Raw genomic sequence first — 16798 nt, 5'->3', positions numbered from 1 at the left:
ATGAAACATCTCAATTGAGTCAGTGAGGATAGTTTTTCATATTGACTTGAGGATTGCTAATCAAGCTAATACAAAAATATATTCCTTGCAGGTACCATACAATGAACGATTGTCTATCAAGCATCTAACCGAAATGGTCAATGTCAGTTTTCAATTATTTTAGTGTAAATAATAATGAATGCAAGAAGACGAAGTAGAGTAAATTACATTGCAGCAAAACCCGCGCTTTTATTTTGTAGGCCGCTGCCGCCTCACTTCCGCAGTGCCTTCATTAGCACAGCTAGCTTGACGCAGCGGCGGAAAACCAAACGGAGGCACAGCGGATCAATTCGGAGCCACGGCGGTTGATCGGGATTATGCGGCGACACTGATTGCTGTACCGGTAAGAAACTGCGACCTCAGGCCGCTCCAAACGAGCCCTTTGACGGTCCGTTTGTCCTGTTTGTTGTTTTACCGCAAACCACCTAGCTTAGCGCCCGTGCTTTCCCTCCCCTCTCCCTTTGTTCGCTTGCGCCTCTTTTTTTTTTTGCACCGATGCGGGTTTTGTAAATACTGGCGCAATATGGCTGCCGTCTCTGCACATATGTTAACATGTTGGGGTGTAATAAACTGTTGTATGTGCTGGCCAATTAATGAGGAGGAGGAGGGTAAACTATGACCTCTGGATAGTCATCTTCATCATCATCAGCCAAAACAAGCAGCAACAACAGTGATATCCTCAGAAACACATCACTGACACCCTGCTGCTGCAATGTTACCTGAGAATGTGCCACAGTGGGGGATGAGTTCATCTGTAGTCTCTGCACAGGTTATTACAAATGAGTGGCATAATGTTATCGATACAATGCTTCAGCAAGCACTACACTTCAATACCATACGCCACAACATCAAGAGATGCAACGATAAGTCGACTAATCGATTAGTGGTTCCCAATATTTTTGAATGGGAACCCCTATTTTTTTCAATCTATAAACCGACTGACGCCCCCTGACTCACATTAAGTGACATTAGGATAGTTCATATTATATTTAACACACAACCATAGCAGTAAATTACTTGCAGAATGTACACTTATTGAACTAAAACAGTGAATGCAATAACAGCAGGAAGTTTGTAAAATTAGCATTTTGGAAGAATCTTTTGCATATTGTTTAAGTTTAGGCCAACTCATTATTTAAAGTTATTTTACACCCTTTGAAATCATAGAGCCTTGTGACCCCCATTAAGGGTTGGCTTCCTCTAGCAGGGGTCATTCAAGTATTATTTTTATGGAAAAAGGCCAGGAGTTGCAATTTTAATCTCAAATATGGAGATTCCCTCCTTTTCTCTGTTTAATATCATATTTAAGTGAATTTGGTCGTGTTTGAAGTGAAAAAACTAGACACTTGAAACCATTACAATAGACTTTGAGAAACGGAGATGAACATTGTCTGTTTTTAAAATACATGTGATATATGACAACAATGAGATTGTGTGACAGGAGTGCCAGAGATGAGATTTTATGATTGCTCATGATTGCAGGTTTGGTTTGCTTTAAAACTATCTATTACAGTAAATTAATCAATCAGTAATTATGATGATGATCTATTTATTGTTTCAGGTCGTTTTCAAGGTAAACATGTTACTCACCTCAAAACAAATCAGCTGTTGCTTGTAGTGAAGTTCTTGCCTACCTTCTCCAGAAAAAAATGGGTAATGGGTAAATAAATGAATGATGAATATAGCAAATTCCTGAAAGTGATGGCAGTTGTATTTTTCCCGCCTCACTATAGAGTGGTGCAGTGAACATGTTTCCTGTAGCAGACCTTGAAGTTGGCATCGCAAGGGCTCACTCCACTAAAAGCAATGGCATTTTTTGATTGGATTTTTGAATATTGCAGAAAATAAGATCTGTGGCAAACACATGTTTATGATACTTACATGTTCTGTTCAGCATAGTAATATTTACATATTAACAATGCTCTATAATTTATGAATAGTAAAAGGAATCGATTGAAGTAAAAAGCTAATGTTAGGCTAAAAACAAACTAGCTTAGCGAGGTGACGTGAAGTTGTGCAACTGTGACGTAAAGGCGGCTTATATTTGATGTTTAGTAGTCTCATTTAGTGACGTGTTAGCAACCATTGGTTTTAAAAGCTTCAGACATTCCCAGGTAGGGTATTCACTGACATATGTTATGCCGTAGAACAAAAAACAGCCTTATTTTGGGAAAATAAACAAAAACACATTCTTCGAGACGAAGGAACTGGAAATGATCAAATGCAAACTAATTTCAAAATGTTTGGACTAATTCATGCACCCTTAACGGTTTTGCAGACTCTCAAACCAACCTCTTAAATGTCTGCAATCAAAAGTGAATTATTGCATTTTTACAGAACACTGGTGTGATGGTGTTTGTCACATGGAGCAGCTGTCAGGAGTCGACTGCACTTCTACCTTCTCACAGCAGTGAAAGGCTTTAATCCAAACATCACAGTAAAGTCAGGACTGACACACCCCTCAGCCCTCACACTCCCCCCGTTTACACGCCGCAGAATCCAGCTACCATATCCACAAACGGGACATTTTCACTGTTTTCTGCTATTTGTAATTTACAAAATAATCTGCAGATCAGTTAATAATCAAAACAATCAAAGGCTGCAGCCCTACTTGAAATTCCGACGCCTGTTGCTGCAGACATGTTACAGTCCCTGCTTGCTGAGGCAGTGTTGGTGTGCTGTAGGAATAAATCAGGCTCAGTTTTTAATGTCTGAAGATGATGATGATGATGGTGAAATCTGCCCGTCTTCCTCCAACTATAACTCTCTGGTCCTTTAAACGAGTGGTTCTGCAGCCTCAGTCCTGTGCTTTAATCCCTCAGATCAGATGTGTACCTCCTGCTGGGTTCCTGCCTTTAATCTTCCTGGCCTGGCTGGTCCTGGTTTGATCTCGGTGTGTTGTGAGTCAGTGCGGCCTGGTGTAGTGTTACTGCAGCGCTGCATGTGTGTGATCATGTAGCAGCAGCAGGCCTGTGGTTTGTGTTGCCGTTGTGGTTGTTGTTTTGCAGCTTGCAGCTCTTTTCAGGTTATCCGTTATTTTGAAACCGTTGATCTGGGAACATCAGGAGTGGTTCTGTGTGTTACTATCATGAGTGTCCTTTCCCAGCCCTGTCTGTCTGTGTTGATGCTGCCAGCGTCTGTGACCTTGTGAGACAAAACATATTTGGTTATCGGGATGTTACGTTTATGCAGATCTTCCCAAGGGTGTCTGTTGTTCTTCACACGGCCTGTTTTGCACCGTGGTGACCGTTTTAATAAAGCTAATAAGCAATTTTGAATAAATTCACTGAACTTCAGAAACTGGAAGTATTCATTAGTTTTGGTTGTGAGAATTACTATCAGTGACAACTTGTTAAGTTGTGAGAAAAGCCTCCTGTGATAGCAGCTGCTTTTGTGGTTTTTACTTAAAGGGGCCCTATTGTGCTCATTCTCAGGTTCATATCAGTATGTAGTGTCTCTACTGGGACATGTCTCCACGCTTTAATGTTCAAAAAGCTCTTTATTTTTCTCATACTGCCTGTGCTGCAGCACCTCTTTTCACCCTCTGTGTGAAACCAGAGCCCAGTCTGCTCTGATTGGTTAGCTGGCCGGCTCTGCATTTCCACTACAGCGCGGTTTAAGCGTGCCGTGCCCGGCCCGTTTTTGGTTGCGTTTCCACTTGGCCTAGTTCCGGCTAGCGGGTACTATTTCACAGTTTTTCTGGCCCCATAAAATCAAGGTGAGCCAACAACCAGGCTGAGTCGGGCTGAGTTTGCTAAACTAGAGAATCGCTGGCAAGGGGGCTACAACTACAACAAAATGAACATATTTGACCGTGATTTAATTGTAATACATTCAAAATGATGCCGAAGTAACAACATACTGATACCGGTTAGTAAAAACCATGAATTAATGCTTTGACAAGTCTGCAGACAGACGGCAGGCAAAAAACCTTTTAAAATGCGTGTTTTCTGAATGGAGATTGGCTAAGCTAACGCAGTATATGCTCCGACCGTCCACACTCACAACAACGGCCTATACAGACATAAATAAAGCAGTGACTGTATTCGCCATGACACAGGCAGTCTGTGGTTTGTACTTGTTTAACTTTTGTCTAGTTTCTGAACAGATATGAGGAGCTGTGAGCTTGAGTGCTAACAGCTAACGGCTGTGTTGTTCGCATTGAAGATGACGTCACGGCTCCGCCTACACTGCGTTACTATAGTTTCTGCCCCAGCTACTAAACTGTAATGGAAACGCAGCATAAAGTGTGCCAGTCCTAACAAGGCCTAACTATTCCGTACTAAGCCGAGCGAGGCCCTGCAATGGAAATGCGCCATTAGAGATGTGGTTTCAAAGTTGTTAGAAATTACAAATATTTAAACCATATTTGATTCAAAATATTCTCTGGTAACAGTTTTGTCTGTTATCATAATAAAGGAGGTATTTCAATATGTAAGCCTGAGTAGTTATGTTAGGTGCTAAACAGTTGGTCTGAATTGTATCAAAATCACAATATACAGGTGTTCTATCCATTCTTCAATCAAACTGAGAACAATGACACAAAGATGATAAATCCCTCCAATATCCTGAATCATATCACAATTGCAATATCACTCAAATGATAACACTTAGATATGTTTTCCAAATTGTTCTGACCTGCATGCGATAGATTTATTTAACTTTTGTTAGTCGTACAAGAAAAGGACTTTGAATACATCAACATTAAAGGTGGGGTAGGTAAGTTTGAGAAACCGGCTCGAGATACACTTTTTGTTATATTCCATGGAATGCTCTTAACATCCCGATAGCAATGAATATCTGAAGTGCTTTGACAAAAAATCCATAAAAAAATGTCATCTGTAAAAAGTACGACCAATCATTTTAGCCGGCCCGGCTAAAATAACTGGATGGCCTACCTGCCTGTCAGCCTTCCATCTGTGCACAAACTTATCTCGTGCCCTCATTGGTCATGTGCGCGTTGGTGTGTGTTGGAGGAGGGGCTCTATAAGGAAGTGGCAGATTTTCTCCGGTTGTGTATTTTCAAATTCTAGCGATCTCGAGCTGGTTTCTCAAACTTACCTACCCTACCTTTAACTAGGTAACTAAGAAAGAAGTTGTCTTTAATGTCCAACGTTGTTCTAGCTTTGTGCTTGTGCAGGACTCCTTGACCTTTGACCTCTAACCCTGTGACCCTGTGTGTGTTGGGAGGTTAAGCCTCTTTGTAAAACAATAATGGGGTTATCAAAGAGCTCGAGTCAAACTGGCAGTTAGTGATTCACTCCAGGTAATCTGAGATACAACAAGGTGAGACTGGAGAGGATTTTACGATCTCATTGTTTCCAAATCTTTATGAGTTTACACTGCAGCACGTCTAGAGGGGAATACGGTCCCTTCAGGTTTATTTAGTGACACCAATGTGAGCTTTTATCCCTCTCTGCCTTTGATCCGATCCCAAACAAACTGAGACATGATACAGCATTACGTCTGTGGGCAACTGCCGGAAGCCATTGATTAGAAAAATCAATAGTGAGCCTTGTGAGTGTAAGGACTTTTAAATTGCATCCCTGATCTTTCATTGAGTCAGGGAAAACATGTCTGGCTCTTAAAATAATTATTGTTACTGATAACTGCTGTTGTTGGGAACATTAGGGATGCACAATTGTACTAGTGCAATATTCAAATCCTAGGAAGGGAAGCACCGTGTTTGTAAAAGGCTAAATAGTTGTTCAAACTAAAAATAGCTGTTGAGCTGCAGAGATCTCCTGCCCTACAAATCGTATTCTACAGACTTAACAAACAGATTTGTTTGGTAAAAGTCCTCTTTACAAATCACACCATGATGATATACATATATTCAATTATATTAAAGGTAGGGTAGGTAAGAATGGAGAAACCAGCTCGAGTGCGCTAGAATTTGAAAGTACACAACGGAAACAAATCTGCCCCTTCCTTCAGACTTCCTTACAGAGCCCCTCCTCCAACACACACGAACGCGCACATGACCAATGAGGGCACGAGATAAGTTTGTGCACAGATGGAAGGCTGACAGGCAGGTAGGCCATCCAGTTATTTTAGCCGGGCCGGCTAAAATGATTGGTCGTGCTTTTTACAGTATTACAGCTTCCACAGATGACATTTTTTTATGGATTTTTTTGTCAAAGCACTTAAAATATTCATTGCTATCGGGATGTTAAGAGCATTCCATGGAATATAACAAAAAGTGTTTCTGAAGTGAATTACCTACCCCACCTTTAAGTATAATTATGCTAAAAAGGATCAATTCTTCTGATATTGTAAATCATCCCAAAATGCAATACCACTGAAAAATAATCCCAATAAGTTTTTTACAATTTGTGCAGCCCAAATGAGTATGTTTTGTAACCTTTGTGTTGACTTGTTATGTTATTTCAGTGTGGCTTCTGATGAGCATGCAGAATAATGAATTCTACTCGTAATCTTTAAAGAGGACCTGTTGTGCTTTTGGTGTTAGTGTGTTATAGGTTGAAACGCCTCCATTGGACTCCTTTGTTTACTTCCTTAACATAGTTGCATCACTATGTAACACATGCACTTCTATAGGCTAGAGCTCTGACACATTGTACGTGATAGGCTAAGGGGCGGGACATCTCTAAGCAGTTGAGCAAAAGAAGCCGGCCAGCTAACCAATCAGCGCAGAGTCCATAGACACACACAAGGTTAAATCCACTGTCTCTGGCGTGTCTGGACAAAATGATCTCTGTTATCATTTAGTAATAGAATATCGTTTTTTCAAAGCTTTGGGGCTTAGGGACATGGGGCATGTCTCTTGTATAAAGAGACATGAAAATGGTTTGAGAATAATTAATAATACGTTTAACATTCATGTCTGCTCCACCCCCACCCCCCCCAGGCTGAAGACACTGACTCCACATCGTGTCACCTGTGACGTCGCCTCAGCCTCCGGTTGTTAGTCTGTACCCGGCCTGTATGCAGCCTGTCCAGGGCCCGGCCTAATTCCTGGTGCTCCTTCTTTCCCACCACCTCCTCCCTCCTTTCCCTACCCTTCTCCCCCCTCTGCCCCTTCCCTCTATCCTCACTCCCCCCGCACGCCCGCCGGCCTGCTGTCCCGCAGAGCGACTCCCAGCCTTTAGCCCGGACCGGCGGCCTGGCTGGCTGCCCCCCTTACAGGTGGATGAATGAAGACCCCATTCAAGAGCCCGACGGCCCCGCGGCCCCCCCGAGCAGACGGGGGTGAGTACAAAGATTCATCAAACACTGAAAACACTAATGTCAGTTTGAAAATAACACACCGATTTCTTTCAACAGTACAAAAAGAGGAAGAAGATAATCAAGGATGTCATGGAAACGATGGTCCGTTTTTCAAATTAAAACATCGTTGTGCTCATGACCTCAGAGTGTCCTTGAACGCATCACCTGTCAGTATGATGGATGCTAAATGTTTGTGCTTCTGTTTCAGGACATTCAGGCGTTTCTGCAAACATGATGAAAAAGAAGAACTCGCATAAGTAAGTCTGATGAATGTAATAAAATATATATTTTTTACAATGTTTTTGGAGGCCAGATGATATAAGCTTAGGCCTGCAAGATATTGCCAAAAATTACATTTAATAACTCCATAAAACTCCAGTGATGAAATAAATCCATGTCATAACCAGTCAAGTACTTCACTGAAATCACTGATTCTCCAGTTTAGGGGTAGGGTGTCTATGTGCTGCAGTGATTTTAAGTAAATTATTATCACACCAATACATTTCAGGAGCAGTCATTTAGAATTAGGCATATCGTTATAATTATTAGGATTGTTAATAATATCACAACACAGAAGTGACATGGAAAACCAAATGTATTTGTGTAATAATTCCCTACAGTGCATACTGTGTTTATTTTATGTTGTTTGTTTATTTAAGTACATTCTGAATATGTGACATTAACCAGCCCTACTATCTCTAAATATTTCTCCCCCTCCCCCCCGTAGGAAACAGAGGACCAGTGTGGGTCCCAGTAAGACTATGTCTCCGCCCAGAAGGAACATAGTGGGCTGCAGGATCCAGCACATCTGGAAGGAGGGCAGTAAGTCGATTAGAATCGTGTGGTTTTTTATCTGGCTGGGGGCTTGACATCCGCTCTTGAAACACTAAATGTTGCATTTGTAATCTTGGCTTTTTATAATAATTGCTGGGGCTTATAGTTATTAACTGATCAAGATCAAACGTATATCTTTCAAAAATAAAAGTACTCCATCGGGCTCTCAGTTGTTGTTAGGACACACGGAACAAATACAACTTGACAAAGAAACAAGCCCCAATCCAAAAGCTGTTTTATGTGAAAGAAAAAAAGAATTAAAAAAAACCTATATAACTATAAAAATGTAAAACATATATTAGTAATTAGATTACAGCAGATTGCAAAACAATTGTATATAAATAAAATATATTTAAAAAAAAATCTATGTTATGGTAATATGCAAATTATATTGTAAAAATAGAGGGAATAGAGTGTTTGGTCTGTACAATTTTAATGTCTTTAGTCTGACAAACCTACAAACCTTGAAGAAATTCAGTTTACTGAGATTTAAAACACAATAATCTGAGACATTAGAAAATTAAACTAGAGACAATTTGTGATCCATCGGGGTCTCAGTCTTGTTGGGATGCATCTCTGAAAAGCTAATAAATGTGTGTGTGTGTGTGTGTGTGTGTGTGTTTGTTCCCTCAGGTAAGTCGTCCCAGTGGAAGGGGACGGTCCTGGACCAGGTCCCTGTGAACCCGTCTCTCTACCTGATCAAATACGACGGCTTCGACTGCATCTACGGCCTGGAGCTGTACAGTGATGAGAGGGTGGTGGGGCTGGAGGTGCTGCCCGACAGAGTGGGTGAGGAACACTGTCCATACCTCCATCAGCCTGAGGGGGCTAACATACAGAGGTGTAAAGTAACTAAGTACATTTACTCAAGTATTGTTCTTAAGTACAATATTGACATACTTGTACTTTACTTGAGTATTTCCATTTTAAGCTACTTTGTACTTATACTCCACTACAATTCAGAGGTATATCGTGTACTTTTACTCCACTACATGTATACCTTTAGTTACTTTACAGATCTGGATGAATGATGGTAAATATAATCAAGTGTTAAATCAGACTTTAGTTCCACCTGGAGTAAATTCACAAGCTACCCTGCAGTATACAAAGTCATTCAAACTAGCTGCACCTTTACCAGCTTTGAGAACACTTTCATGATCAATCATTATAAAACATTTAAGAAATATTTAAAAAATCGATATAATTATAAAAAAATGAAATCACATTTAAGACATTTGATCAAAGCAGATTGCAAAACAGTTATTTGTAAATAAAATATATAAAAAAATAGAACATCAATTAATTGGCACTAATATTGCAAAAAAAGTTTGGTCTTTAAGATTTTGGATAAAATATTATTTATTTCAGAATATGAACAAGTGTTGCCAAATTCAGACGATAAATAAATGTTTACGCTTGTAAAGACAGGGTGACATACCTACGTCTCCCTGGAATACTGAATGACAGTCTGATAGTGAGCCGGCAGTCTGCGGGACAGTGGCTTCAGACGATAAACACAGCGCTGAAGCTCGAGCTGCGAACTGAGCCACTTGCTGGCAACAGCATTTACAACAGGCGGAGTGTGTTGTGTATTTCCTCGGGAAATACACACGCACCAAAACACTCACCAGATTTCTTCCTCACTTTCCCTCATCCGAGTAAAAATATCCTCGTCCTCGAGGCTACTAGCTTAGCCTAATCATTACGACACATGAACCTCCTTCATCCATCTGCTGACTGCTATGAGAGGGACAGCCTGCTAACAAGCCTCTGAAGGCCTTCCTCTCAGGATTGTTTCCTGGAACATTCATTATGTTATGTGACACGTGTTTGCTGAATATTTGGAGATCATTGGAAAGTTAAGAATCTCCTCTTTCCAACAGTGTATATAACAACAATGTGTTTTGGGTTCGATGTGACTGATTTTGATAGAGCAGGTCACAATTACAAAGCATGAATCAAGCAGATTAATTTGTCTTAATTATGTTATTGATGAATTTACCAATAGTTGCAGCTCTTAACACTGTTTAGTATTTTGATGTCCTGAGCACAGACCCCCTGATGATGTCACACTGACCCCCTCCCTGTGATTGGTTTAGCCCCGGCCCGTGTGAGCGACTCCATGCTGGCGGAGACGATGATCGGCAAAGCGGTGGAGCACATGTTTGAGACGGAGGACGGACCGAAGGAGGAGTGGAGGGGGATGGTGCTGGCCCGCGCTCCCATCATGACCGCCTGGTTCTACATCACCTACGAGAAGGACCCCGTGCTCTACATGTACCAGCTGCTGGACGACTACAAGGAGGGAGACCTGCGCATCATGCCCGACTCCAGTGAGTGGAAGCTGGTTCTACTGGAGTAGAGCCCTTCAGCTCCATAACTTCACTGAGTAGTAGTGTAGTTACCAGCATAGTGCACCACGGAAATGAGGATACCCCAAAGTTTGATGTTAGGAATGTATAGTACGGGTCAGAGTTCCCGTTAGAATATTTTTTTGCCGGTCAAAATGTCCGTTAAAGTTTAAATCTTCCGGACAAAATGAGAAAAGTGCCGGTCAAAGGTCTTCTTTGTTATTTATTGAGCTTTAAAACAAATTGATATGATTCGATATTAAACAAACTAATTATAGTAGATTAACTACATTATTCAAACGTGTACAGTAATTTACAATAACACGGGAATAATAAACGGAGCGCTCTCTCTCCCTCTCCTGACAGCCCGTCAGTATCATGCAGCCCGCGGATCCAGTAATGAGTGACCCGACAGTAAAACTAAACATATCTATAACTAGTTTAGGTAGTTTGAGAGGTAATTAAAATAGCTACGTGTGATATTCTAACCTGAAGTGTGTGTTTTGTTCCGCTCACCGCTGCAGGTGATCATGCAGAGCTGCGTGTCGACTCGTCAGCAGCAGCTGATCTCTCTCTCCCGTCAGATTAGACTTTACTCGCGTTTATGTCCATATCGATCTAGCTAGTTCTAGCTAATGATATGACTACCTGCTTATTAAAAGACACCTAAACAGTAAGCTTCGCTATGCAACCGGGTGAGGCCACAAAGTATAGCGCAGCATTATGCATTTGTTTACATGCCCACGGGAACCCCGAGGCATTACCAACAGATCAACTCACAATCAACCCATACAGGACATCTCTTTCTCCACATTAAGTGTTAGACATTAGAATTTACTATTCTTGTCTGTCACATACTCTTCTTGTCTGTCACATACTCTTTTGTCTGTCACATACTCTTCTTGTCTGTCACATACTATTCTTGTCTGTCACATAAGTGGCGCAACTGATGCGGTATTGCGCTAAGGGGAAATAATTTTGACCGGACATTTTGACCGGAGAGATTTCGATTTGCCGGTCTTCAGCATATTTTACCGGTCATAGTCCGGTAATGAGGCTAACGGGAACTCTGGTACGGGTCCCCAGAGAAACTGCTGGAAGCGAACTTGCATATGTAGGGCGATTTGCTAAATTAGCATAAGTTGCGTTAATTAGCATTAGTGGCATTATAGCTTTTGTGGACAATAGTCAAATAAAAATAGTTTGGACACTTTTTGGGTGGTTTTGGCGGTTATTGAGTCCATTTCTGACCTTTTTCAAGATAAATTGCAGTTTTAACCAGAAAGGTTGCCATATTTTTACTTTTTGTTTTGTTGCGACCATTGGATATAGAGAGCACAAGATGACAATTATTATCTCTACTGTGGACAATTATTTTTCTAATAAATAAGCAATCTGTCCAATCAAGTTAAAATCTAAATTATTCAAAATCAGCCCCTGGGGACTACAAATATGGCAATCTTCTGGTTAAAACTGCCATTTTTTAAGCTGAACATTTCAGAAATGGACTCAATATCTTCAATACCCTCAAAACCACTCCAAAATTGTCCAAATCAGCAAAGTATTTTTTAGCTATTGTCCACATAAGCTATAATGCTAATTACCGCAAAATGTGCTTAATGTGCAAATTGCTCAACATATGCAAGTTAGCATCCGGCAGTTTCTATGTGCTGGGGACCCGTAATATACATTTCTAACATAAAACTTTGGGCTACTCAACATTTCCGGTTTCACAATAGGACTATTTTGTTATGTTTCTACATGAGTTGATTATCCTCCCAGCTGCTTACATCTCTCTCCCTCTCCCTCTCCCTCTCCCTCTCCCTCCCCCTCCCCCTCTGTAGACGACACGGTGGCGGCGGAGCGGGAGCCCGGCGAGGTGGTGGACAGTCTGGTTGGCAAACAGGTGGAGTACGCCAAAGAGGACGGAGGCAAGCGCTCGGGCATGGTCATCCACCAGGTGGAGGCCAAGCCCTCCGTCTACTTCATAAAGTTCGACGACGACTTCCACATCTACGTCTACGACCTGGTCAAGACCTCCTAAGACCAGAAGACCCGGTCCAGGATCGGGACCCCATAAAAGACTTACTGAGACCTGCCTAGACCCTCCGAAAAACAAAACAAAACTCCCCAGTGAAGAACAAGTGATTTGAAACATCCATCTGGGACGGATGATATCATTCATAACTCTTGCTTTCATGGAATGCCTTCAACACAAGAAAAATACTTCATTATGGAGGCCCCCCCCCCCAAGACAGGAGAACCACCACCCGCTCCACCTGTATTCAATGATATATCCATCATCATCAGTGTCCAGATGTTGTTAAGTTCCATTAGGATTCTTCAAGACACAAAATGGTTTGATTACCCCAAATAAGACTAAGTTATTTGACATAATAGATTTTAAATTTTGGAATATTTGTAGCAATACTTAACGAATCAGAAAACTAATTTTCTCCAAGCTGATGGGACCCAATCTTGAGATCTTCCTAGCGAACAGGAAACGTCCCCCATCGCATTATCCTCCCCTCCAGAGTGGCAGCAGGTCTGAAACTATTTAAGTAAACAGAACCCCCCTCTCCTGAAACCTTGTCAGACTGCTTGTTGGGGGGGCGGACCGGTCTGCCGTGGTTAATGAAGGGTTGGGACTTCAGGAAGACAGAAACCTAGGGATGAAGTGAAAGCTGAACCATCGTCTCCATTTGTGTTTATCCAAGGTCAACGGTGACTGGGTTGCAATTAGAGGAAGAACTAATCTCCAATCACAGCATTTTACTGACCCTGCCCCCCCCCCCTACAGGGCACCACAAGAGTGGAATAAAGTCTGAAGCGCACCGTGGAGAAAACAGAGAATGCGGACTACTTTCTGTTTCCACCCTTTCACCATTTGTGTTGATGCCGATGCCTTCATTACCCATAATGACTTGAGGTTTCAGCAGGAGAGGGTGTGTTGATCCGGCTTCATCGGTAAGCATCGTTAGCTGTCCTCTGGTCAGCCGATTCTCACTGGAAGCGCTTGTGGTCGCCGCACAGATTTAGTTTTCAGTGGGAGTGCTAATGATGCTAAAGAGCTAATTCCACGAGTCCTAGGCCCTGGATAACGAGGGTGATGCTGAAACGTGTTCACTCAAACGTTTCATGGTCACACAAAGAAAGGTGAGAAGATAGATATCAGTTATTGATACGTCCAGGGTGTGTTGAGGGTAACACTATACTTAAAACTCCTATTCAACACTTTAATAAATACGTAATAAATGGTTTATAGCACACTACAATGTATTCTAAGTAAATACAAATGAAGAAGCAATGAAAATAAGTTTTTCACTAACTTATTAATCAATAGGTTAATTATAACTAAATGATAGTGTGTTATGAACCATTTTTGTACATATTTATATGGAACTTTTAAGGTGCTTATCTGTGAGCAAAGACTTGACGCGATCCCCAAAATGTCTGAATGAGTGGCTTCCCTTGGACGTCTGATGCTGTATTGATCCGTTCCGATCAGTCCTGACTGAGGAGAAAACTAGCAGTGGCCATGTCCCGCCCCCAGTGTGCGGCGCTGTTCTCTGATTGGCTGGACTCAAGCACAGATGTGCTTTGCTACGGACCAAACCGATCCAGTGTTCATCTGTTAAAAGTTGATTTGTATGTTTTTATAAAAAAATCTTTCCCGTTCTTATCTCTTCTTCTGCTTTCATATCGGCGCCCTGTATAGTTTTAACTCTTTGTTTATATGTTCATATGAGCCGGCACATACGGACCGCCTTGTTTCCTCTGTATATTATCTGTTCATTCGTTTCACGTCTTCTGTTCTGTGTGCACTGTATATTACCCAGTTAGCTGTAGGAAGTTTCAATTTCAACCAAAATGACTGAAGTTGTCCCGACTGCACTCCGCTGGATCTGGTTGATATGTAGGATTATTATTATTATTATTGTTTATCTTTGCTGACTGACAAATCTCTCCTTTTATGTAGTGTTGGGGATCAGTTCCAGCTCCCTGTAGAGTGGTGCAGTCCTAAAACCTGGAAATGATTCAGCGTTAAACAACTTCCAGTTCCATTTGGTTTCAACGTTCTCTTGGTTACATGCTTGAAAAAAGGTCTGTGCTAAACACAAGTTTAGGAGTTTCACGTTTTAATCTACCACCATAAAGTGCGTCCTTGTGAACTTCTGAAGTTTTTACACATCATAAAAACAGCGTTTGCTTAACAATTTAAATTACTAAACATTAGTCGCCTTTAGCTTAGCAGTGGTGATGCGCGGACAGGTTTATTTATAGCCTAGTCTTAGCATTTACACATACAATATTATAGAAGTGCTGTTAAAATGTGGAGATTATCCTGCGGAACTAAACGTGTAAGTATCCGAAACATGTGTTTGCAACAGATCTTATTTTCTGAAATGTTGTAAAATCCCATTGGCTTTTTGTCGAGGAAGCCCTTGTGATGCTAACTTCCTTGTTTGGCATACAAAATACACTGCACCGCTCTATACAAATGTTCCCTTTTTCTTTTACGGTTCAGTCAGCGGTTTTGGAAGATCTCCCAGAATCCTCTGCTCTTACCAGATGTAGCTCGTCCCAACAAGGACCCCACTCTCCCATTAGCATTAAACAGCCATGTTGCCTGATCCATGTCTCCTGAAGGGACTCAAACATCTGTTTGAAAGAACATGGGTGTCACAACGTTTTGTTCATTTGTTTTTATTCTCGAACCTGCGTTGCTGTTCTAAAATCTGCCGTTTGATATTGTGCAATGTGTTTCACCGTTCTGATACTAGTCCATGGAGACTCCTGAAGTGAACGTTCCTTCTCCAGTCTTTGATAACATAAATACTCTTTGTGGAACTCACACGTTCTGACACACAATCTGTGCAGCCTCTTTGTTCAGGAGCCGACACGCCGTTCGTATTTTACAGAAAAACGTGTGTGTGTGTGCGTGTATCAGCGTGTGTGTGTGTATCAGCGTGTGTGTGTGTGTGTGTGTGTGTGTATCAGCGTGTATGTGTGTGTATCAGCCCCTGTTCAGAGCAGTGTTGTTTTTGCAAGCATGTATAGCTCAGTGTAAATCGATGTGAGTTGCATGTCTGTGTAGTTTTCAGTTGTTCGACTGACTTCTGTCTGTTGTGGCTTTTTTTTTTGGTGCCTTTTGTTTTGATTTCTCTGTTTTTTCTTTGCCCGTTTCTTTTTGTACTATGTGTCCCAGAGGCTGCTGCTGTTTTTTTTGGGGTTATTGAGCATAAAATAGAAAAACAAAAACAAAGAAAATCCTCCTTGAAACAGCTGACAACAGTGTGTGTGAATTCTGTTTCTGTGTGGAGTGTCCCCTTTAAACAGTGCCAACTACAGATTCCAGTGTTGTACAGAAGCTCACAATATTTACTAAAATAAACCATTTCTCTGTTTTTTCAATCACCAGTCTGTCACTTTCTTTATGTTTTTACACTTGAATTTCATGAAAGAGACGTCACAACAAGAAGTATGAATGTAGACCGGTAAGGGCAAAGAACAACCAATATATGTATTGGTGGAAAGAAAAATGAATCCATTTAAATTAAAAGTGATCATAGTTTTTATATTAAATATTAGTCGCAACATTAACTATATGGTTAGAAACTTAAATAAGTGTGTTGTGTTTTAAAAAACCTAAAATCCCATATATATTAATAATTATAATTATAATACACTTTAATTGAAAAGCAAACTTTAAAAACATAATCTCAAGATGCTTCACAATTCAATGAGTGTTAAAGAGTTAAGAATGATAGAAACATATGAAAGAAGCAGGACATACAGAACTGGAGTTTAGTTTAAACGGAGCATATAAGGTACAACAGAAAACTAGGACATAAAACCATGTATATAAATACAACAGAGTAGTAATAGTATAATATAATAGTAATAAGATATTCCATCCTGTAGAATTTCTTTAAAGATGCAATGTATCTAATACAACATTTTCATTCTTTTTTTTACAACGTAATGTTATAGTCGCAACAGACTATCTTAATAGTATACATATGTATTTTATTTAGTTTTGGAGATACATTACGTTGTGGTTGTAATTTCATTTTTTTTAATAACGAATGCTAAGAAAATGTGAATTTTTTCTTCAGATTTCTAAACACTAAGGGTCTCCTAGTGTTTAGAAATCATTTAGAAAAAACTGTAATGTAATTATAATAATGATTCAGATTCAAGACTTTATTTTATTAAAGTCCAAAATAATAAAATGTGGCAGTCTTCCAATTACAGTGTATGTGAAAAAAACAGAGTTATTATTGATCACTTAAATAAAAAAATATTCTGGACTGCAATGAAATACAATTCTCATTCAGGTT

At 40.6% G+C, this 16798-nt stretch overlaps 1 protein-coding gene across 3 annotated transcripts; it reads left to right on the top strand.

The window, feature by feature from the left end:
- The first annotated feature begins 286 nt into the window (after positions 1–286).
- Positions 287–15872, top strand: spinb (spindlin b). 3 transcript variants are annotated; one of them, XM_034118321.1, is made up of 8 exons: positions 287–382; positions 7133–7251; positions 7327–7371; positions 7478–7526; positions 7997–8091; positions 8737–8892; positions 10203–10436; positions 12299–15872. In XM_034118321.1, the coding sequence occupies exons 2-8, from the start codon at positions 7197–7199 to the stop codon at positions 12496–12498; spliced, it is 834 nt and encodes a 277-aa protein (XP_033974212.1). In that variant the 5' UTR covers positions 287–382; positions 7133–7196; the 3' UTR covers positions 12499–15872. The 3 variants fall into 3 exon arrangements, with proteins under 3 accessions (XP_033974212.1, XP_033974211.1, XP_033974213.1); XM_034118320.1 differs by having other exon boundaries at positions 6911–7251; XM_034118322.1 differs by lacking the exon at positions 7327–7371 and having other exon boundaries at positions 6911–7251.
- The last annotated feature ends 926 nt before the right edge of the window (positions 15873–16798 follow it).

The sequence above is a fragment of the Trematomus bernacchii genome, unplaced genomic scaffold (genome assembly GCF_902827165.1).
Source record: "Trematomus bernacchii unplaced genomic scaffold, fTreBer1.1, whole genome shotgun sequence".
Classification (NCBI taxonomy): domain Eukaryota; kingdom Metazoa; phylum Chordata; class Actinopteri; order Perciformes; family Nototheniidae; genus Trematomus; species Trematomus bernacchii.
This window is presented reverse-complemented; position numbering and strand designations above follow the sequence as displayed.